The 24,183-nt window shown below is 49.2% G+C and overlaps 1 protein-coding gene across 5 annotated transcripts in view; it reads left to right on the forward strand.

Moving 5' to 3' along the window:
* Positions 1-23,897, forward strand: part of LOC121323695 (DNA-binding protein SATB2-like) — a 53,128-nt gene extending 29,231 nt beyond the window's left edge. For 3 of the 5 annotated variants that reach the window (XM_041264890.1, XM_041264888.1, XM_041264889.1), the window contains 6 exons: positions 637-687; positions 1,084-1,604; positions 3,707-3,919; positions 6,771-6,926; positions 13,296-13,496; positions 20,895-23,897. In XM_041264890.1, the coding sequence (XP_041120824.1) occupies positions 637-687; positions 1,084-1,604; positions 3,707-3,919; positions 6,771-6,926; positions 13,296-13,496; positions 20,895-21,404 (1,652 nt within the window). In that variant the 3' untranslated portion in view covers positions 21,405-23,897. The remainder of the gene's footprint in view (positions 1-636; positions 688-1,083; positions 1,605-3,706; positions 3,920-6,770; positions 6,927-13,295; positions 13,497-20,894) is intronic. The other 2 variants (XM_041264891.1, XM_041264892.1) reach the window with 2 other exon arrangements.
* Positions 23,898-24,183: the final 286 nt, after the last annotated feature.

The raw sequence follows: 24,183 nt of genomic DNA on the forward strand, positions 1-24,183 counted from the left end.
GAGGCAGCTACAGAAATAATCTGGCGTCTAAACTGGTGAACCCTGGCAGATAATTGTACACCAGTGGAAGAGTATCCTATTGTCAAGATCAAACCATCTCAATGTACTGTTCATTGTGTAATGCTGGGGAGCAGGCTACTTATGAAATTGAGCATTCGCACGTGTCAAGCGTTGAACTGCACTCAGTGACTGTAGAGATCTGCCAACTAACACAAACTTCAGAGCTGGTCCAGTTGGCAAAGGAATTCTAACCAGTTTATCAAGCCTCCCAATGATCTACTGTCTCCTTCTCTCTCCTCTGCTCTCTACTCCTCTATATCATCTCTCTTCTCTACTGTCTCCCTCTCTCTCCTCCGCTCTCTACTCCTCTATATCATCTCTCTTCTTTACTGTCTCCCTCTCTTCTCTGCTCTGTACTCCTCTGTATGCTCTCTCTCTTCTCTACTGTCTCTCTCTCTTCTCTCCTCTCTCCTTTCCCTCCCTCTTCTCTACTCTCGATGAATCTCACTCCAGGACTGTGGCTTGCATCCTGTTGTAATCAAGGTGTTTTCTCAGCAGAGTTTTTCCTTTGCTGTCTGTGATGCGTTCTCCATTCTCACCCTTTGTTTTCATGTCCCTTTTTCTTCCTCTTTCCAGGGGATTACTTAGAGAAGATGTGGGCAGGAAGAGAAAACACAGAAATCAAAGGTGAGAATACTCAAACTCTACTTGCTGTGAATCATCTTGCCAGCACCCACTGTCACCTTCAATAGCCGAGTCAATGTGAATATGGCTGTGCTGTAAATGCTTGAAACAGTCAAAAATTTAGTCCTCTAAGAGTCAAGGGACCTGTAACTTCTACTATGAGCAACTTTCAGGCAAATTGCCCGCTCCATAGTACATTTATGAAGTGGGCAATTTAAAAATGTGAAAATGTCACCTGTAAAAATGTGATTTATTATAAATCATCTTTACAACATAAGAAGGTGAACCTGCAATGCAATGAATGTGGTGCTAAAGATGGTGTAACATGCATGCACATTATAACAGATGAGCAACAGGAGAGAGTGTGATTGTGTCTTTTCCCATCCCCATCCCCTACAGTGGAGAGAGACAACCTGTCTGAGTTCTGTGTCCTGGGCCAGCGTCCCTCACACCTGCCCGGCCTGACCCAGCTGAGCTTGCTGGGAGGAGGGGGGGAGCAGCGGGAACCTCAAAAGCAGCAGCAGCAGCAGCAGCCATCCCCTCACAGCCAGCTGCACCACAGCCCCCCCCTGCGCAGCCAGGTACCCCCCGGAGCCACGCTGCAGCCCCTCATGGGCCCCGCAGGCCTGCTCTCACACCAGCTCAACCCCCAGCTGGTCCGGCAGCAGCTGGCCATGGCGCACCTCATCAACCAGCAGCTAGCGGTCAGCCGGCTCCTCGCGCACCAGCACCCCCAGGGCATCAACCAGCAGTTCCTGAACCACCCGCCCATCCCGCGCCCTGCCAAGCCTGCGGAGCCTGGCTCCATCCCCAGCGGCGTGGAGGTCTCGCCCGAAATCTACCAGCAGGTGCGGGACGAGCTGAAGAGAGCCAGCGTATCACAGGCCGTCTTCGCCAGGGTGGCTTTCAACAGGACGCAGGTGAGCAGGCGAATGACACACTCCATACAACATCCTTCTATTCACCTTGCTGCTGAGTCCTCTGCACTGAGGCCGGCATTTCTGTTGTGATTAGGACCCATTTTGCTCTCTCTAAGACATAAATAAAATCATTTTTGAAGGCTTTGAATAACAACATACACCCTGATTCATGGGCAGAGATCATTTCCTCCTGGCTGTTGGTTTGTTAATAATTCTCACTTGTTTGTGCTTTATATGGATGATCAGATAGAGACAATCAGAGTGTGTCTGTAGCTGTGAGTCTCCAGTCATAAGTCTGTACTCAGAGGTATAGACTCACAGCTATAAACTCATGGCTATAGACTCACAGCTATAAACTCATGGCTATAGACTCATGGCTATAGACTCACAGCTATAGACTCACAGCTATAAACTCATGGCTATAGACTCATGGCTATAGACTCACAGCTATAGACTCATGGCTATAGACTCATGGCTATAGACTCACAGCTATAGACTCACAGCTATAAACTCATGGCTATAGACTCATGGCTATAGACTCATGGCTATAGACTCACAGCTATAGACTCATGGCTATAGACTCACAGCTATAGACTCATGGCTATAGACTCATGGCTATAGACTCACAGCTATAGACTCATGGCTATAGACTCACAGCTATAGACTCATGGCTATAGACTCACAGCTATAGACCATAAAAAAGTGTCACCTGTGTCACCATCTTACAATCTGAAAACAGTGATATACAAATACTATCTATCTATCTATCTATCTATCTATCTATCTATCTATCTATCTATCTATCTATCTATCTATCTATCTATCTATTTTTGATATATGGTTGCTGAAGCCACTTGAACACAGTCTTTGGTCAAAGTAACTTGAGTAGGACAAAACCAAAGCAGTTGTGTCAGTGGTTGTGCATCAGTGGTTGTGTGGATCCCTGTCTGTGAGTGCTGAGCTGAGCAGTATCAGGTGTGCTAGCTCCTCCCTATCTCTGCCCGGGTCGAAGAGTGGGGAGCGCACAGTCAAACAGCCCAGAGGAGTGGTGCTCTGCTTTCTCTACAGCCGCCGTATACACCCACTGACCCCCCCCCCCAAGAGGATGAGCCGTTCCGCTCCACTTGCCACATAATGCAACCACTTGCATTAATCTAAAAATTAAGCACAGATTCATCGAATATGCAGCATGCCCGCGTGCTATTAAAAAAAAGGTTTAACCATTTTGTTAACTATTTCCAAAAGCCAGTGACCTGAATTCCTGGGGCTCTTAAAAGTGTTCTGAGTTGCACGGGTCTCACAGCACTAAACGAAGGGTGAGAAAAGAGTTTCAAAGAGCAGTCTGGAAAAATAGCCACCAACTTTGCAGGCTTTGATCGTGCATTCTCGTCATTGCTTGTTTGTGTTCTTGAATTGAAGGTTTTCAGATTAATACAGCTGCCACTAGAGTTGCCAGCGGGAGAGACATTCTTTTAATACCCTTTATATTTGGTAATGTAACACATTCCCTGATTGGGATCGGATCAGGGTGAGGGGTATTGTATTATAACTACACTGCAGGACAGCTCCAGTGCAGCACTTAAACTACTGTCTAACTACACTGCTCGGCTGTTGTTTGCATCGGCGTATGCTTTTCCCTGCAGCTGTGTTTTTTGATCTTCCTCCCCCTCCCCTCCCCTCCCCTCTCCTCTCCAAGTTCAGCAGCATGCACACCTGGCTTATTCCGTTTGTGCAAATGTAAATTCTGCCTCATTAAATTCCAAATAAGCATTTGTTTTAGAGGGTGGAAGTTGTTTTGCATCACTGGAGCTAAGCTCTGTGCAGGTGAGGGAAAGGTTGAGTTCAGTTTGTCAGTCCATCAGGCTGCTCTGTACACTGAGCACATCCTTCTGCTGTTGTGGCTGATTGGAGCTGTTTCCATCAGGCAAGGCTTAAGGGTTGCTGTAGCATCGAGCCTCTGACCGTGCCTGTGTGTGTGTGTGCAGCGAGCCCCTCTGACCGTGCCTGTGTGTGTGTGTGTGTGCAGCGAGCTCCTCTGACCGTGCCTGTGTGTGTGTGTGTGCAGCGAGCCCCTCTGACCGTGCCTGTGTGTTGTGTGCCAGGGCCTGCTTTCTGAGATCCTGAGGAAGGAGGAGGACCCGCGTTCAGCTTCGCAGTCGCTGCTCGTGAACCTGAAGGCCATGCAGAACTTTCTGAACCTCCCTGAGGCCGAGCGGGACCGAATCTACCAGGAGGAGAGAGAGCGCAGTATGAACCCAGCCACAGGGCTGCCCTCCCCCAGCACAGCCCCTCCGGGGGTCCCGCGCCTGCCGCAGGTATGCACAAACACACAGGACACAGGACAGCTCAGGGACAGATGCACACAGGACACACTTAAACACATACACCCACACATGCAGCCACGTGTTTAAGGTTTTGGTTTGATAGAAGTATATTCAAGCAGCCCAGATGGGCTGAAGTGTGGATGGTGGTGGGTTTGAGTAGCTCAGTGGATAGAAAGCACTGGTATCTCACACAGGAAGTCGCCTGCGAGCGGAACTGGCAGACACACACGCAGGACCACACGAGTGCTCCGCTCGGGCCGACCGACCTCCCCCGGTAGACACCACGCACACGCGGTGGTACCCGCCTCGAGGAGACTCTAGCACACCCACAGACGTGCTCGTGTGACCTGGCAACGGACACAGTTCAACGTGCCCTGAAGACGGACGAAAGTACCTCCAGCAAGACTCCTCTGCTAACTTGTCACACTCCTGGTCGCTGCGTCAGTGTATGAACAGATTGAGCGACGACTTGCGACCTTTCCCGCTAGTCTGAGACTCAGTCGGTGCCGGCTCACGCCCAAGGCTCATGCAGTCACCTAACCTCGCGCGTGTCTGAGTCGGTACCACTTGCAGGTTGTCCGCGTGATCACCACCTGGCGCCTGCAAGGGCGAGCAGTGCCACCTTTGTTGTTTCATTGCCCTTAGTGATCTACTGACGGGTGGTTTGAGTATGGTGATATGTCAATGTTGGTGTGTACGTCACCTGACCAACAAATCCAAACCAAACTATCTTCATCTAGTTCGGTCGTCTACGACGTCCCACCTACCACACCCAAACTCAACACGGTCCACCATCTACTCGCGACCCGACGTCAACACCTACACCATCATGTGGATGTTGGGGGTTTGAGTAGCTCAGTGGTGAGAGCGCTGGGCTACAGTGTAGGATTTGTGGTGGGTTTGAGTAGCTCGTAGTCACCAATTGTTGAGAGCGCATGGTCTGCAGTGTTGGTTGTGAGTAGCTCAGTGGTGAGAGCGCTGGGCTGCAGTGTGGATGGTGGTGGGTTTGAGTAGCTCAGTGGTTAGCTCAGGCAGTGGGTTTGAGTAGCTCAGTGGTTAGAGCGCTGGGCTGCAGTGTGGATGGTGGTGGGTTTGAGTAGCTCAGTGGTTAGAGCGCTAGGCTGCAGTGTGGATGGTGGTGGGTTTGAGTAGCTCAGTGGTTAGAGTGCTGGGATGCACTATGGAAGGCAGTGGGTTTGAGTAGCTCAGTGGTTAGAGTGCTGGGATGCAGTGTGGATGGTGGTGGGTTTGAGTAGCTCAGTGGTGAGAGCGCTGGGCTGCAGTGTGGAAGGCAGTGGATTTGAGTAGCACAGTGGTTAGAGTGCTGGGATGCAATATGGAAGGCAATGGGTTTGAGTAGCTCAGTGGTTAGAGAAAGACCTGGGCTGCAGCGCAGACATTTTTTAAATGGTGTTTAAAACATCATCTGTGGAAACCACACGAAATAAAGAAAAGCAAAGCAGGGTTGTGGCGCTCAGAGGTGAATGTATCTGTGTGTGTTTGTTTTGCTGTTTCATTTCCGCTGATTTCCTCAGTGAAATTAGCAGAAAGTGCTTTGCATAATGGCAATGAAAAAAAAAAAGAGTCAGCCGGGAGTGCCTTTAGTCTGGCTTTAATAAAGAATGAGACAGGCTTGGGGGAGCGCGTTATGGAAAGTAAGAATTTATCATTTAGGGAGCAATTTCTCCTTTTTATTGTGGGAGAGCGGGTCGCCTCTCCTTTCTCCGAGCTGCCCGTGTCTCTGTCTCTCTCTGCCCGTGTCTCTGTCTCTCTCTGCCCGTGTCTCTGTCTCGATCTGTCCATGTCTCTGTCTCTCTCTGCCCGTGTCTCGGTCTCTCTCTGCCTGTGTCTCTGTCTTTCTCGGTGTGACTGCGATGGAGAGCAGGAGATGGAGCGCAGTGCTGAACTGTTGAAAGTGTTATCTCTCTCGGTCCCAGCAGGAGCAGTATCGCTGAACCGCAATCCTTCCTAATCACAATTAACCTGATTAGGAGAGCGGGCGCACACAGGCCCTCTCCAGATAATGCCGTTTGGCATCAGGCGTTGTCTCCGCTCACGCTCTCTGCACAGATGGCTCCCTCCACAGCAGTTGGGGCCCTCTCCTCTCCTCTCTCCCCTCTCCTCTCTCCTCTCTCCTCTCTCCTCTCTCCTCTCTCTCATCTCTCCCTCTCCCCCTCCCTCTTCTATCTCTGTATAATAAAGAGTCACAGAATGCAGTACATGTTTGATTTCAACCTCATTACAATGGACTCACGGTTATCTGATCTCAAAATTATTCTTATAATCTGGTGATAATCAAGGATGCATCTTTTATGCCTTCATAGGACAATATGAAACGTGTCTGAAAACTGATTCAGTTTTGAATAATCAAGTGGCAGCTGTATTAACTGCACATAGTGTTATAACCTGCCTGTCTCTGCTGACTACCAAAAGGACAAAAAGACCTCAGTCCGGCTCCCACACTCTGTCACTATATTGAAATACATGCAATCATACAGATGTACGTATATACATACATTTGCATGCCTTTCACATTGGTCTGCTGATCTTGGGACTGAAGTCCTATGGTGAGATCAATGACACAGCTTCTGAAGACTACATGATCTTGTTATAGTTGTTATTAGACGGATGCCCCTCCCTTGGTATTTCTTGTACTGCAGTTTATGGATGTGCCCTGCTCCCCAGGAGATGACCCATTCCTCCAGGTTTATACATGTTAAAAAATGCAAAATAAACCCTGAATGCTTCAGAAAGCTTGTGTTTTTGTTCCGGATTCCCTTCACTCTCTCTCTCCCTCCCTCCCTTCCTCCCTCTCTCCCCCTCTCCCCCTGTGGCTCTCCAGTTGAAGCCCCCCGGCCCCAGCCCAGACTTGCCCATGAAGGTGGAGAGTCTGGGAATGTGCATCACCTCCATCATCTACGATGAGATCCAGCAGGAGATGAAGCGAGCCAAGGTGTCCCAGGCACTCTTCGCCAAGGTGGCTGCCAACAAGAGCCAGGTGAGCAGAGCTGTGACTCTCCCTTATCGCTGCGGGCCCCACATCACTTCAAAATGCAACAGGAATGTGTGCAACTCCTGACTCTTAAAGGGGTAATGGCTGGCTTTGCATCGCAATGTTGAAACCTTCTTACATATTGTGATACATATGATACAGTGATGTCTAAAGGTTAATTACTGCGCCGTGGGTCAGATTTTGTCACTGGAGGAAAACTGTCTACATCATAAATTTACTATGGAGAGGGCAAAGTGCCCATAGTTTGCCCATTGTAGCGGCTGCAGGTAGATTGTTACAGTGTTATCCCATTGCATTGCCAGTGTCTGCACAGGGCTGTGCAGTCTGAACTCTATGCAATGGACACAGGCTAACACACGTTCCTATTTCTGCTGCAGAACAGCTTCTACTGCAAGCAGACACTGGATCCCCCTCCAGACTCCTACCCACACACACCTACTGTCATTCTCGCTCCTGATTAGGTTACACACAATTGTTACCGATCTCATTTATTGCAATAGACAGTTATTGAATTCTGAAACAAACAAGCAACAGGAGTTGAATATTCACTGCAGTAGAGCAAGGAGAGGAGAGAGTATTAATGAAGAGGGGCTGGTCCCAGCTTTCATTGCCTTCCAACACACCAGCATAGACTCCAGGGCAATCATCCACATTGCATTGCATTTCATTTCTTACATCGCTTTGCCATTTAGCTGCAGTGCTTCCTGAGGTCTGGCCCAGTATGTGCATGTGTGCATGGCAGTGTGTGAGGCGTGTGCTTTATCCTGCAGTCATTACATTGCAATCTCACCCAACCACAAAACACACTCAGGTGAAGGACTGGGAGGCAGTGTGGTGTAGAGCATAGAGCCGAGCGACTGCGAGGGAGGCAGCGTGGTGTAGAGCATAAAGCCAAGGGACTGCGAGGGAGGCAGCGTGGTGTAGAGCATAAAGCCAAGGGACTGGGAGGGAGGCAGTGTGGTCTAGTGGTTAGAGCTGAGGGACTGGGAGGGAGGCAGTGTGGTCTAGTGGTTAGAGCTGAGGGACTGGGAGGGAGGCAGTGTGGTCTAGTGGTTAGAGCTGAGAGACTGGGAGGGAGGCAGTGTGGTCTAGTGCTTAGAGCTGAGAGACTGAGAGGGAGGCAGTGTGGTCTAGTGGTTAGAAGAGTATTCAATGTGTGTATACAAGTGTTTTTATGTCTCTGTGTGTGATGTGTATTTGACTTTGGCCCCGGTGCAGATTGGGTTAGGGTCCCAGTGGGTGGGTTCACAGTTCAGTGCCTCCAGCTGCTGCAGCTGGGCTCTGGGCTCTGGGCTCAGGGCCCCCTCCCACCCCCCTCCAGGAGAGGGGAGCGAGCAGCGATCAGGTTATTAACACACAGCCTGCCAGCCAGGCCTGCGCTCACACGACAGCTGGTGTTGCTGCCTTGGCCGCTCCAGCGGAGATAATCAAATCTCACTGTTCTTGTTGACTGAAGGTGGAAGAATAAGAATAAGAAACAAGGCTTCTTATTTATTCACAGGCGGTATTATTTCACTGTGTATTTATTAATGTATTGTCACTCTCTGAGATACAAAAATGAAGAAGGCAGTGTGGTCTAGTGGTTAGAGCTGAGAGACTGGGAGGGAGGCAGTGTGGTCTAGTGGTTAGAGCTGAGGGACTGGGAGGGAGGCAGTGTGGTCTAGTGGTTACAGCTGAGAGACTGGAAGGGAAGCAGTGTGGTCTAGTGGTTAGAGCTGAGGGACTGGGAGGGAGGCAGTGTGGTCTAGTGGTTAGAGCTGAGAGACAGGGAGGGAGGCAGCGTGGTCTAGTGGTTAGAGCTGAGGGACTGGGAGGGAGGCTGTGTGTTCTAGTGGTTAGAGCTGAGAGACTGGGAGGGAGGCAGTGTGGTCTAGTGATTAGAGCTGAGGGACTGGGAGGGAGGCAGTGTGGTCTAGGATTTGGGTAAAGGCTAGAGATTCTTTTCTATAAGGGTTAGCTGTGCATTTCCTGTGCAGCATGTTTACAATGTTGTACGGTAGGGAACAATCACATAATCATCTCCCATGACTGTGTCTCAGTGCACTCCTCTCTGGGCTCTTTCTCTCCTCTCCCCTCCTCTGTCTCAATGGCTGTGCCTCTCTCCTCTCCCCTCCTCTCTCTCAATGGCTGTCTCTCTTCTCCCCTCCTCTGTCTCAATGGCTGTGCCTCTCTCCTCTCCCCTCCTCTGTCTCAATGGCTCTCTCTCCTCTCCCCTCCTCTCTCTCAATGGCTCTCTCTCCTCTCCCCTCCTCTGTCTCAATGGCTCTCTCTCCTCTCCCCTCCTCTCTCTCAATGGCTCTCTCTCCTCTCCCCTCCTCTGTCTCAATGGCTCTCTCTCCTCTCCCCTCCTCTGTCTCAATGGCTGTGCCTCTCTCCTCTCCCCTCCTCTGTCTCAATGGCTCTCTCTCCTCTCCCCTCCTCTGTCTCAATGGCTCTCTCTCCTCTCCCCTCCTCTGTCTCAATGGCTCTCTCTCTCCTCTCCCCTCCTCTCTCTCAATGGCTCTCTCTCCTCTCCCCTCCTCTGTCTCAATGGCTGTGCCTCTCTCCTCTCCCCTCCTCTCTCTCAATGGCTCTCTCTCCTCTCCCCTCCTCTGTCTCAATGGCTGTGCCTCTCTCCTCTCCCCTCCTCTCTCTCAATGGCTCTCTCTCCTCTCCCCTCCTCTCTCTCAATGGCTGCCTCTCTCCTCTCCCCTCCTCTCTCTCAATGGCTCTCTCTCCTCTCCCCTCCTCTCTCTCAATGGCTCTCTCTCCTCTCCCCTCCTCTGTCTCAATGGCTCTCTCTCCTCTCCCCTCCTCTGTCTCAATGGCTCTCTCTCCTCTCCCCTCCTCTCTCTCAATGGCTCTCTCTCCTCTCCCCTCCTCTGTCTCAATGGCTCTCTCTCCTCTCCCCTCCTCTCTCTCAATGGCTCTCTCTCCTCTCCCCTCCTCTGTCTCAATGGCTCTCTCCTCCTCTCCCCTCCTCTGTCTCAATGGCTCTCTCTCTCTCTCCCCTCCTCTCTCTCTCAATGTCTCTCTCTCCTCTCCCCTCCTCTGTCTCAATGGCTTTCTCTCTCTCTCCCCTCCTCTCTCTCAATGGCTCTCTCTCCTCTCCCCTCCTCTCTCTCAATGGCTCTCTCTCCTCTCCCCTCCTCTCTCTCAATGGCTCTCTCTCCTCTCCCCTCCTCTGTCTCAATGGCTCTCTCTCTTCTCCCCTCCTCTGTCTCAATGGCTCTCTCTCTTCTCCCCTCCTCTCTCTCAATGGCTCTCTCTCTTCTCCCCTCCTCTCTCTCAATGGCTCTCTCTCTTCTCCCCTCCTCTGTCTCAATGGCTCTCTCTCCTCTCCCCTCCTCTCTCTCAATGGCTCTCTCTCCTCTCCCCTCCTCTCTCCCAAGCTCTCTCCTCTCCCCTCGCTCTCTGTCTCAATGGCTCCTGCTACCTCTCTCCTCGCCCCTCCTCGCGTCCAATGGTCTCTGGATGCCCTCCCTCTCAATGGCTCTCCTCGGGCTCTCCCCTCCTCTGTCTCAATGGCTCTCTCTCCTCTCCCCTCCTCTGTCTCAATGGCTGTCTCTCTCTCCCCTCCTCTCTCAATGGCTCTCTCTCCTCTCCCCTCCTCTGTCTCAATGGCTCTCTCTCCTCTCCCCTCCTCTGTCTCAATGTCTCTCTCTCCTCTCCCCTCCTCTGTCTCAATGGCTTTCTCTCTCCTCTCCCCTCCTCTCTCTCAATGGCTCTCTCTCTCTCCCCTCTCCCCTCCTCTCTCTCCTCTCCCCTCCTCTGTCTCAATGGCTCTCTCTCCTCTCCCCTCCTCTCTCTCAATGGCTCTCTCTCCTCTCCCCTCCTCTCTCTCAATGGCTGTGCCTCTCTCCTCTCCCCTCCTCTCTCTCAATGGCTCTCTCTCCTCTCCCCTCCTCTCTCTCAATGGCTGTCTCTCTCCTCTCCCCTCCTCTGTCTCAATGGCTCTCTCTCCTCTCCCCTCCTCTGTCTCAATGGCTCTCTCTCCTCTCCCCTCCTCTGTCTCAATGGCTCTCTCTCCTCTCCCCTCCTCTGTCTCAATGGCTCTCTCTCCTCTCCCCTCCTCTGTCTCAATGGCTCTCTCTCCTCTCCCCTCCTCTGTCTCAATGGCTCTCTCTCCTCTCCCCTCCTCTGTCTCAATGGCTCTCTCTCCTCTCCCCTCCTCTCTCTCAATGGCTCTCTCTCTCCTCTCCCCTCCTCTGTCTCAATGGCTCTCTCTCCCCTCTCTGTCCGCCCTCAAGGCTCTCTCTCCTTCCTCTCCCCTCCTCTCGGTCTCAATGGCTCTCATGGCTCGGCTCCTCCCCTCCTCTATCTCTGGCTCTCTCCTCCTCTCCGCCTCTCTGTCTCTCCTCTCCTCTCCTCTCAATCTCTCTCTCTCTCTCCTCTCCCCTCCTCTCTCTCAATGGCTCTCTCTCCTCTCCCCTCCTCTGTCTCAATGGCTCTCTCTCCTCTCCCCTCCTCTGTCTCAATGGCTCTCTCTCCTCTCCCCTCCTCTCTCTCAATGGCTCTCTCTCCTCTCCCCTCCTCTGTCTCAATGGCTCTCTCTCCTCTCCCCTCCTCTGTCTCAATGGCTCTCTCTCCTCTCCCCTCCTCTGTCTCAATGGCTCTCTCTCCTCTCCCCTCCTCTGTCTCAATGGCTCTCTCTCTCTCTCCCCTCCTCTCTCTCAATGGCTCTCTCTCCTCTCCCCTCCTCTCTCTCAATGGCTGTGCCTCTCTCCTCTCCCCTCCTCTGTCTCAATGGCTCTCTCTCCTCTCCCCTCCTCTCTCTCAATGGCTCTCTCTCCTCTCCCCTCCTCTCTCTCAATGGCTGTCTCTCTCCTCTCCCCTCCTCTGTCTCAATGGCTCTCTCTCCTCTCCCCTCCTCTCTCTCAATGGCTGTCTCTCTCCCCTCCCCTCCTCTGTCTCAATGGCTCTCTCTCCTCTCCCCTCCTCTCTCTCAATGGCTCTCTCTCCTCTCCCCTCCTCTCTCTCAATGGCTCTCTCTCCCCTCTCCCCTCCTCTCTCTCAATGGCTCTCTCTCCTCTCCCCTCCTCTCTCTCAATGGCTGTGCCTCTCTCCTCTCCCCTCCTCTGTCTCAATGGCTCTCTCTCCTCTCCCCTCCTCTGTCTCAATGGCTCTCTCTCCTCTCCCCTCCTCTGTCTCAATGGCTGTCTCTCTCCTCTCCCCTCCTCTGTCTCAATGTCTCTCTCTCCTCTCCCCTCCTCTGTCTCAATGGCTCTCTCTCCTCTCCCCTCCTCTGTCTCAATGGCTCTCTCTCTCCTCTCCCCTCCTCTCTCTCAATGGCTCTCTCTCCTCTCCCCTCCTCTGTCTCAATGTCTCTCTCTCCTCTCCCCTCCTCTGTCTCAATGGCTCTCTCTCCTCTCCCCTCCTCTGTCTCAATGGCTCTCTCTCCTCTCCCCTCCTCTCTCTCAATGGCTGTCTCTCTCCTCTCCCCTCCTCTGTCTCAATGGCTCTCTCTCCTCTCCCCTCCTCTCTCTCAATGGCTGTCTCTCTCCTCTCCCCTCCTCTGTCTCAATGGCTCTCTCTCCTCTCCCCTCCTCTGTCTCAATGGCTCTCTCTCCTCTCCCCTCCTCTCTCTCAATGGCTCTCTCTCTCCTCTCCCCTCCTCTGTCTCAATGGCTCTCTCTCCTCTCCCCTCCTCTCTCTCAATGGCTCTCTCTCCTCTCCCCTCCTCTGTCTCAATGGCTCTCTCTCTCCTCTCCCCTCCTCTCTCTCAATGGCTCTCTCTCTTCTCCCCTCCTCTGTCTCAATGGCTCTCTCTCCTCTCCCCTCCTCTGTCTCAATGGCTCTCTCTCTCCTCTCCCCTCCTCTCTCTCAATCTCTCTCTCTTCTCCCCTCCTCTGTCTCAATGGCTCTCTCTCCTCTCCCCTCCTCTCTCTCAATGGCTCTCTCTCCTCTCCCCTCCTCTGTCTCAATGGCTCTCTCTCCTCTCCCCTCCTCTCTCTCAATGGCTCTCTCTCCTCTCCCCTCCTCTGTCTCAATGGCTCTCTCTCTTCTCCCCTCCTCTCTCTCAATGGCTGTCTCTCTTCTCCCCTCCTCTGTCTCAATGGCTCTCTCTCCTCTCCCCTCCTCTCTCTCTCTCCTCTCCCCTCCTCTCTCTCAATGGCTCTCTCTCCTCTCCACTCCTCTCTCTCAATGGCTGTGCCTCTCTCTTCTCCCCTCCTCTCTCTCAATGGCTGTCTCTCTTCTCCCCTCCTCTGTCTCAATGGCTCTCTCTCTTCTCCCCTCCTCTCTCTCAATGGCTGTCTCTCCTCTCCCCTCCTCTCTCTCAATGGCTCTCTCTCCTCTCCCCTCCTCTCTCTCAATGGCTGTACCTCTCTCCTCTCCCCTCCTCTGTCTCAATGGCTCTCTCTCCTCTCTTCTCAGGGCTGGCTGTGTGAGCTGCTCCGATGGAAGGAGAACCCAAACCCGGAAAACCGCACACTGTGGGAGAACCTGTGCACTATCCGGCGCTTCCTGAGCCTACCACAGTCGGACCGGGACCTGGTGTACGAGGAGGAGTCACGGCACCACCACAGCGAGAGGCTGCAGCACACCACCATACACCCGCCTGCAGAGCCGAGCCAGGTGAGAGCGGTAGGGAGGCACTCTATACAAACACGCACTCTATACAAACATGCACACGCACACTATACAACACATACACTATACAAACACACACGCACTCTATACAAATACACTATACAAACACGCACACGCACACTATACAAACACACACGCACTCTATACAAATACACTATACAAACACGCACACGCACACTATACAAACACACTATACAAACACACACGCACTCTATACAAATACACTATACAAACATGCACACGCACACTATACAAACACACACACTATACAAACGCACACTATACAAACACACTATACGAGCGTCGTCGGGGTGGGGAGGGCTTATGTCGGCCAGGGTGTCCTCGGATCACAGCGCACCAGCGACCCCTGTAGACTGGCCGGGCACCTGCGAGCCTGCCTGCAAGCAGCACAGAGGTGCGTGGTCCTCCGACACTGCAGCTGTGATCTGGCTGCATGGCAGGGCTGCAGATTGAAAAGACGCAGACGGCTGACAACACACGATTCAGAGGTTGTCTTCATCTGAGTCAGCGCAGGCTTAAAATTGGGCATTTCAAATTGGAGAGAAAATTGGTAAAAAATAATTGCTTAAAAAAAACAGTGCTTATTCGCTAAAAACTCTCAGCTTGGCTCGAACTCCTACCAGATTGGTCATTAATACAATTCATTCTGACAGTGTTTAATTAAATTGACTTTCCATACTGAATTCTATATATGTTAGGACACCGCCACCACTAGAAAAGGAATTTCTTACTCAAAGCCAGACAGCAGAGGGAAGGGGTTCTGTGGCAGGGCTCTGCAGCCTTACTGTACAGCACACAAAGTACTATAAATAAATGATGCTGTATAATCATTGTTATCTTCTTTTAACAATTAATCATGCTGCCTTAGCAATACAGTAATTATGGTATCTGTAACTAAATAGATCAAGTCCAAAAACCGTCAAACAGACTTTCAAGAACCTGTCCTAGTCTAGAGACAATCCACTTTTTAATTTTAAGAGGGTATAATTATATAATGGGAGAGGGTACAGAAGTATTAATCCATTTTCCCAAGTGTTGCAGAGGGAATGTGTGTCTTTGCTTTGAGAATCAGAAAGAGGCTCCTCTCCTCTTCCCTTGTGTAAACTGTTTATTAGATGCAATGAGGATAGCTCCAGAGCGCTGTGGCGTGAGGAAATGCCCCATTTGAAGACCTGGTCCCGAGGGTGGGTGCTGTGGCCTGCACCAGTAGAGTCGTTCTCACTGCAGCCCAGACTGCAATAGCAAGCATGGTGTCGTGGGTCCGGGTAAATACAGGGGGTCGTTTGAAACGCGTGGATAAACCAAGCTACTCTGTAAGCATGTACTTCCCCTTGTAAAAGTTAACGTCAGTAAATCTGCACAGTAATTCCAGTTTTCCCAGGCTTTTCCCATGCTTATGCCTTGCATTACCCAAAGTTCACCAAGGTTGTCCAGTCACTGAACCAGGGATTATAATGCCGTGTGGTGAATGTCGCTTCTGCCTTTTCAGGTGTCATTGTTTCCCTTTACTTCCAATGTGAGCGGTGCTTAGCAGAGTCAGAGAGAGTGCAAAACCACACTGAATGCACTCAGGTCCCTTTTTATTTGCATGACGTGATTTTCCACAGGGTCTGCTTTCTCTCTAAGGGATACTTTGCATACAGCATACAGGAATTCCTGTCTCATAAAAGAACAGTGTCATTTAGGAGATCTGTGTTTGTAGGAGAGCTCTGTGACTTTTATCAAGACCAAACATTGTGTTGTAACTCATTTGGAAAAATGAGTCTGCTAAGTTGCTGGCAGTTATTTCTCTGATTGACGATTGCACTTCCGCGAGGCGTGGCTCTGTGATTAATGGCGTGTGCGGGTTTCTCGTGTCACTCCGCGTGGAGCCCCTGCGTGCTGCATTAGCGCGGGGCTGCAGAGGGGACTGAACCAGCTCATAACTCAGCCTGCCTGGAGACGGCCGTGTTTAGACAGCCAGAGCCAGACCTGGAACCTGCCACTAAATCAAGCGGAACGGCAGGCAGGCAGGAAGAAAGCTGCTACAATAGCCCTCTTTACCCTGAATCATGGACAGTATATTACATGTGAGCCCCTAGTTCAGCAGCGCAGAACCAGGTGGAGACAGCTGGACCTCAGAGAATGAGGCTCAGCGAGATGCCAGATACATTGTGAGTATGCCCTGCTGTTCAGTGTACCTAACTATTCCAATCATATTCCCCAATTAACCTTGCTTCAGACATTCAGCTCTCAGGAGTCTTTTCAGAAGCAGAGTCTGTAGATAGCACAATGGTTTTGGTGCGAGAGGGCTCACTTTCGTGAAGTGATCCAGCTGTAAATAACATTACAGAGGGAGGCTGATGAATGCATTGTAACACTGTTGCCACTGGGCCATGTGTTGTGCATTATCCACCCTGGAGCCTGGAGCTGTGAGTTTTCCTCCCATCAGGAAAGCGCCTCTTGTGTTCAGGCGGCACTATGTGGCCACAATTACTGTCGGACTAGCCAAGAAAGCCGGCTCTGATTTTGTTTTTTATCAACCAAGCGTCTGAGGAAGGAAGCTGTGGTTTCGTCATTAACACATTTTTCAGTTTCTTTGACACAAACCGTAAACTGGGACTCTTTTAATATATAAATAATTTAAAAGTAAAGGCGTCACTCTCGGCAGAAGAACAAGAGAGGGGAGTGGGGAGGTTTCTCTGTTCATTCAATCAGAATTTCCAGAGCTGCAGTGTGTGTTAAAATACAAGCTATATTTTTTTATGAAGCTTTACAGTTAAACTTAACACCCACAGCAAATATTCAGCTTTCCCCATGCTTTTCCCATGGTTATACTGTACTCTGCATTTGCCATAGTTTACCCTGGTTTGCCGTGCTTTACCATACCTCTCTGGGCTTTACAAAGCTTACCTAAGCTTTATTACATTTTGCTGTGCTTTTACAAGGGGAAACTTTTTATGAGATGGGTCCTCCAGTCTCTGAAGTTTTGTCTAGTTTTACCTTTCAAATGATCTGAGGAGAGCAGAGCTGGGTGACACAAAAGCAGAGTTTACACAGGACAGTCTGGCCAAATCTGAGTGCTGCCCAGCGCTGCCAAGTGTAGGAAAAAGTTATTTCTCAGCTCTGGTTATGTTAGTTATGTTAACATTTCCGCTTCAGTGAGCAGGCAACTGTTTTCACTTAAGCCATTAAACAGTGGGGGGGGCACTTGATTTTAATTCATCACCTCTAATGCGCACCTGATTTTAATCTTAACCTCCACTGTGTCCCGTCAGTAAAAGCACCGGTGATTGGGCAACTCAATGCAGCCCTCCCTTCCCCTCTCTCGACTTTACCACACACATGGAAAGAATGGGAAAAGACCCTCAGAATCCTTCCCAACTGTTCTTTCTGGCATTCCCAATTGCTTCCCCAAATAACTCAGAACATAATCCATTTTCCTGACTCTGCTGCTGGGTGGATACTGGACTCCACACCCCTGCTTCTGCTCCTGCATCTGCTCTGGGCCGTGTGCTGTACACATGGCTCCCAGCTGAACTGCTCTGCACCGACTCCCAGAAAATAGAGAGAGAGGGAGAGGGGAGAGGGAGAAGGGACAGGGAGAGGGGAGAGGGAGAAGGAAGAGGGAGAGGGGAGAGGCAGAAGAGAGAGAAGGGGGAAGAAGAGAGTGGAGGAGGAGATAGCGGGAGAGAAGAGGAGAAGGGAGGAGGGGAGAGGATGGAAGGAGAAAGAGGGAGAGACAGTGTTAGGAGGAAGGTTAAGAGTAATATTATTGAAAATAACGATTTGTTTTAAAACTAGGCAATGTTTAAACAAGAACGAGAAAGGGGAGGGGGAGGTTTTATCCATTCATTCAATCAGAATTTCCAGATTTTCCAGTTAACACTGAATATAAAATATGGAATATGAAACTGCAGTTTGATTTCACGCTTGGTCCTGAGAACATCAGAATGCCAGGACCTTTCTTTTTTGGCACGGCTGCTTTGAATTGGGGCCGGTCTGATCTTGCACCTGTTAACCCGTGCAGCCAGGCCTCCTGTGAAAGGCTCAAGGAGAGTCTGCTGGTGTTAGGTTGTAATTAATGATATGCAGAACGCATGCACATCCAGCAGAAAATTCAATTTCCACGTCACTGACCTGACATGGAGCAAGATGCCTTTTTCTTCCCTCGTTTTAGTTCTGTGACTGCATCAGCATTGCTGCTGGTACTAATTCCATCTTATAAATTATTTTCTGCTTGTTTTCTCAGGAGGGCTGCTGAGTGCTAATGTGAAATGTGCTGGGCCTTCCTTTGTGTATTGAGCTAGTAACCTTGAAATAAAATGGCCACATTCATCTACATTTTCGATTGCTTTGTGACATAAGCTGGTACCCCAGAGAGGGGCTGTTCCTCTCGTGGGGTCTGAATGAAACACTGCTAGCGCATCACTTCTAAGGTCTCTGATACACACTGCAGAAGCAGCACTGTACTGGAGTGCATTGGATATGTATCCCTATTGTAATGCTCTCTGGGAGTCCTCCACCCTCTCTGCTCTCTGGCTCTCTGTTACAACCTATAATCATGACCTTTTGTTTTTTCACTTTTTATTTGATTTAGTATTTTTGATATTAGTATGATTTAGAAGTATTTCCCGCTTTTCCGGATAAATATGAGTTGTAATATTAGGAGATGGACAGCTACAAGTTACACTAAAACTTGTTTATTTTTAGCATAAATATATCCATCAAAGCTAAAGTCATGGACACTCTCGGTATAAATCAAGTTAATGTTTTTATTGCTGCTTTTAAAAAATTATATATATATATATATAATGTAACCCAAACACTCGACTAGAGAGCTGAGAATGGAGTGTTTAGACTAGAGCTCATTATTATTAAGGTGCTGGTAATGACAGTGCTGGAGAGCTGAGAATGGAGTGTTTAGGGTTAGGGTTAGGGTAAGTGCTTTATTATTAAGGTGCTGGTAATGACAGTGCTGGAGGGTTAGAGGTTTTAGGGGTTAGGTGCTGGTTAGAGCTGAGAATGGAGTGTTTAGGGTTAGGGTTAGGGTTAGTGCTCATTATTATTAAGGTGCTGGTAATGACAGTGCTGGAGAGCTGAGAATGGAGTGTTTAGGGTTAGGGTTAGGGTTAAGGTGCTGGTAATGACAGTGCTGGAGAGCTGAGAATGGAGTTAGGGTTAGGGTTAGGGTTAGGGTTAGGGTTAGGGTTAGGGTTAGGGTTAGTGCTCATTATTATTAAGGTGCTGGTAATGACAGTGCTGGAGAGCTGAGAATGGAGTGTTTAGGTTAGTTAGAGCTCATTATTATTAAGGTGCTGGTAATGACAGTGCTGGAGAGCTGAGAATGGAGTGTTTAGGGTTAGGGTTAGTGCTCATTATTATTAAGGTGCTGGTAATGACAGTGCTGGAGAGCTGAGAATGGAGTGTGTTTAGGGTTAGGGTTAGGGTAGTGCTCATTATTATTAAGGTGCTGGTAATGACAGTGCTGGAGAGCTGAGAATGGAGTGTGTTAGGTTAGTGCTCATTATTATTAAGGTGCTGGTAATGACAGTGCTGGAGAGCTGAGAATGGAGTTAGGGTTAGGTTAGTGCTCATTATTATTAAGGTGCTGGTAATGACAGTGCTGGAGAGCTGAGAATGGAGTGGTAGGGTTAGGGTTAGGGTTAGGGTTAGTGCTCATTATTATTAAGGTGCTGGTAATGACAGTGCTGGAGAGCTGAGAATGGAGTGTTTAGGGTTAGGGTAAGTGCTCATTATTATTAAGGTGCTGGTAATGACAGTGCTGGAGAGCTGAGAATGGAGTGTTTAGGGTTAGGGTTAGTGCTCATTATTATTAAGGTGCTGGTAATGACAGTGCTGGAGAGCTGAGAATGGAGTGTTTAGGGTTAGGGTTAGGGTAAGTGCTCATTATTATTAAGGTGCTGGTAATGACAGTGCTGGAATGAATGGAGTGCTGTAGGGTTAGGGTTAGGGTTAGGGTTAGGGTTAGGGTAAGTGCTCATTATTATTAAGGTGCTGGTAATGACAGTGCTGGAGAGCTGAGAATGGAGTGTTTAGGGTTAGGGTTAGTGCTCATTATTATTAAGGTGCTGGTAATGACAGTGCTGGAGAGCTGAGAATGGAGTGTTTAGGGTTAGGGTTAGGGTTAGGGTTAGGGTTAGGGTTAGGGTTAGTGCTCATTATTATTAAGGTGCTGGTAATGAGCCAGTGCTGGAGACTGAGAATGGAGTGTTTAGGGTTAGGGTTAGGGTTAGTGCTCATTATTATTAAGGTGCTGGTAATGACAGTGCTGGAGAGCTGAGAATGGAGTGTTTAGGGTTAGGGTTAGGGTTAGTGCTCATTATTATTAAGGTGCTGGTAATGACAGTGCTGGAGAGCTGATGACATGGAGAGCTGTGTAGTGGTTAGGGTTAGGGTTAGTGCTCATTATTATTTAGGTGCTGGTAATGACAGTGTTGTAGAGCTGAGAAAGCCTTAATGCTTGTAAAGGATCTGTGGCACAAAGTAAAGCTAAATGCTCCCCCCTCGGGAGAGTCACACCCAGCACTGTAAGAATCAATAGGAGTCTTATTAATCCATTCATAGCAGGCTTGTTACAGTACTTGAGAAAATCTGCCTATAAACTGGATTCTGGGCTTTTTGAAGCTCGATTGCTTGCCAGCCATTCGGCACGGACGCTAACCACGGCTCTACAGGGCTGCTATTTATTTCAAAAAGACATAAAAAGATAATAAGCACAAAAAAATGAGCAGCCTACACACTTCCTGAACACTGCAGCCCCACCAACCCCCAAAACAGGAGTTAGGAATATTTCTTGGTCTGGTCTGACCTATTTGAAAAATACCCTGTTATTATTGAAGGAAAAAAAATACTATTATCTTTATGTGGGTCCTTTAATTTTAATGTACCACAGATTTATAGCTTCGCATACCAGAGCTGCTGCTTTATATACTCCACCCTTTTAATAAAACATGCTGCCCTCGCACACTCAGAGCCAGGCCGGGCTGTGAGATACAGCACCTTCCAAGAGCTCTCATCTCTCTCTGAGACAGTGTCCACCCTGTCCTGACAATCTAACACCCGATATGCGAACTCTGCGAACCACAGGACGATCCCAAAGACACCAGTCCCTCTCCTAGGAGTGGACTGCTACTCTTCCAGAACGGTTTAGAACAATTAATTTGTCCTTCGTTTGAAGCTGCTGTTGACATTCTCAAGCACCAAAGATCATAGTAATGACAATGGCATTTTATATACAGCTGCTAGGAAAAGGACAAAAACTGATATACTCAAACATCCTCCTCTTGTTCTGAAATGAACATGTTTAATGTGCTGCTGTTGAAAGTAACTGAGCTCCATTGGTTTTGTTGTGTTTCCCAGCAGGTGCTTCACAGGCAGTCCTCGCAGCCTGCCAAGGAGAGCTCCCCCCTGCGCGAGGAGCCCGTGTCGACGCCTATGGGCAGCGGCTGTGAGGAGAGCGGAGGTGGAGGCGGCGGTGTGAAGAAACCTCGCTCCCGCACCAAGATCTCCCTGGAAGCCCTGGGCATCCTGCAGAGCTTCATCCAAGACGTGGGGCTGTACCCGGACCAGGAGGCCATCCACACGCTGTCCGCCCAGCTCGACCTGCCCAAACACACCATCATCAAGTTCTTTCAGAACCAGCGCTACCACGTGAAGCACCATGGCAAACTGAAGGAGCACGTGGGCGGAGCTGGCATTGACGTGTCCGAGTACCGCGAGGAGGAGCTGCTCTCCGAGTCCGAGGAGACCGGGGACAGCGAGGACGGGCCTGAGGACATGTATGGAGTGGAGAGCACGGAGGACAGCAAGGACAAGAGCCACAACAACCTCAGCACCTCCACCACCACCAGCCCAGAGCAGCACAGATAATACCCCAGAGAACAGGGGGCCAAGGGAGCTGGGAGCAGGAGGGGGTATGAAATTCCAAACAAACTAAATAAACAAGGACAGGGGCAAGGTCCCTCCCCCTGGCAGCTTCTTTCACACCAACATCTGGCCTTTTGAGGCAGCAGAGCAGCTGATATTGAGAGACAGAGTATTTACAGGGTCGAGAGCGATTAAACAAGCAAGCACGTTTCAAAACCTCCTCTCTTATTAGTTAGTGGAACACATCAGAAAGGAATTTCCTACAAACCTCCCCAACCCCCTAATGTGATATTGAACTATTACAGACCCTGAGATGATCAAGGACAGGAGGTTGGCGGAGGTCCCCCTCTTTACCCGTCTGTCTCACCTCTGCAGACCCGTCTTCACCCCACCCTACCACACCCTCAACGGAGGAGCTCTCCTGGTTTAACAGATGCGCAGGATATCTCTCTTTTGGTTCTCAGCTCTCCCAGTCCACTCCTTGCTGCTCTCCTTCTCAAGATCTGATCAGCTCCTCTGAGTGCTGTCGCTGCTCACAGGAAGACAGTTTCACACCAGCAGGTGGAGGTTATTTAGAAAACTCTGGAATACCCCCCTCCTCCTATTACCTCCCCCTTGCCCTCCCAGGTCCTGAAACCAGCCACACGGTTCTGTATTCCAGGTTTACCCTGGGCTTATGTGTCCAAAGAACTGGGATTCACCAGAGAAATTGTGATCAGAGAGCCACATCACCTCACGTCATTGTGCAGCTTCACCCACACAGTCTTCATAACTGTGCGTGCGTGTTCCGGGCTGCAGTGAAGAGAGATCTCTGACCTCGCTCTCTCCTCTACATTCCTTTGCACCGATTCTCAGCTCAGCAGTATTACACAGAGAGAGGGATGAGGGAAGCAGGGCTTACTTCACAGCAGATTTGCCTCTCTTTGTTGCACTTAAAATTGTGGGGGGGTGGGACGACAATGGAAGTTATATGAGAAGAAAGAAAGAGCAGTGAAGCCTGCCTCTGTGTTTATGTACAGCACATGCATTGCATGGGATAGAAACTACACCAGACTGTGAAACGTATTCTCTTTAAGGAAAGGGAATCTGCACACTATTTCTGCTCCTCAACCACTTCACAATGAGTGGATCTGGCTCCAAGAATGCCTCTCGCTCTCAGGGCGTGGTGCCTGTTTATTCTTGATCCCTATTTATTTTCTATGTTTATCCGTGATTATTATTATCTTTTTTTTTTTTTTTTTTTTTTAAAGAAATCCCTATGGCTTCCTGTCTGGTGGCTTTTCTGGGAATATTTGAGGCATGTATTTTGAGAAGAAAAAAAGAGAAAAAATCTACAGAGAAGAATGAGTGAATGACAAAATGTAAAATTATAATAATAAAAAATAAATAAAGATTCTTGTGAAACAGAAAATAATCTACTTTTGCTCCATTACTCAACAATCCCGTTGTTTCCACTGTCAAGAGGCGAAGGCTCTTGGTTCGTTCGTCTGTCTCCCTGGCAGAAAGCTCTTGTCCAGACACAGAGGTATCTGTTTCCACTGAATCCATTGAATTCCTAAAAATCAGGGCTGTGATTCTCAAAAACACTGACACTGACACAGAGGTTCAAGGGACCTTATTTTTGATTTTGCTAAAGAACACAAATCACTACATATCTGAACCTGTCTGCTTTTTATTTGTTTCTTTGTATTTTCTTTTATTTCCTATTACAAAGAGGGACCAGCTTGCTGAGTTATTTGGTTTCCAACAATTCAAAAGAAAATTGAATCATCATCTTAGCTTTCTTCAATGCAAGAACGTAGCAACCCACAGTAAGGATTAATTGAGCTGGCTATTCCCAGTCCTGGCTGGCTGAGTTCTGTCTGTACCGTATTTAACCCTTTGTGTTTGACTGTGTAGCCTTGTTTGGCGCGTGCAGGTTACCTCACTACAGCACACACGCCCTCCATGTTCAGACTGCTCTGGGATCAGAAGAAGAACGGGGCATGCTGCAATATCAGTTGCAATGTCACACTGATAACTCCTTCTTGTTCTTTCCACCTGTGCTGAGCTATCTTGCGGTCAAGAGATTTAACATCCCAGATAGCAGCAGTGATAACCAGCAGACCCACCCTCTCACACACTGTTCTCAGCACAAGGATTTGCAGGTTCAAATCCTGAGCCACACCTTGTTCGTCTCTAATGTGAGCTACTCCAATGCCAGCACCCAGTATGGTGCAGGGTATCTGTGGGGACCAGGTTCATGTCTCCCTAATGTTTAAGCCCACGGCTTGTTGTTGGAAACCCCAAGGTGGCCCAGAGTCAATGGCAAGGTGGACAGGGTTAGGAATTATGAGCAGAGCGAGGGTGGGGGTTGACTGTTAGTTTGAAAATGCATTGAGATCAATGGGAAACTCACGTTAGTCCAAATAGAGATTTATGTTTCATGTTAATAAATATTGTACCCCTAGTGGCAGAATACTGGAAGCAGTTGCACCCCATCTAGTTAGCTTATGTCATTGTGATGTCAGTGTTTTTCCTCCTTCGAAGCAATTAGTCTGTAAAGACACCTTGGGGGAATATTATAGATATATATATATATATATATATATATATATTATATAGATATATATAGAATTTTACTCTCCAAACCCTTTAACCCGTTGACAACAAATTGGGCACTCTGTTGGGAATCCATTAGTGAAAGAAGGCCGAGCGCGTGGCAGTCTTACCTCAAAGCCAAACTGTATCTGAATTACTGTGGTCATTATTGTTATTTAATTTGGTATAGAGATGTCTTTTT

This window comes from Polyodon spathula, chromosome 11 (genome assembly GCF_017654505.1).
Source record: "Polyodon spathula isolate WHYD16114869_AA chromosome 11, ASM1765450v1, whole genome shotgun sequence".
In the NCBI taxonomy this organism is placed as follows: domain Eukaryota; kingdom Metazoa; phylum Chordata; class Actinopteri; order Acipenseriformes; family Polyodontidae; genus Polyodon; species Polyodon spathula.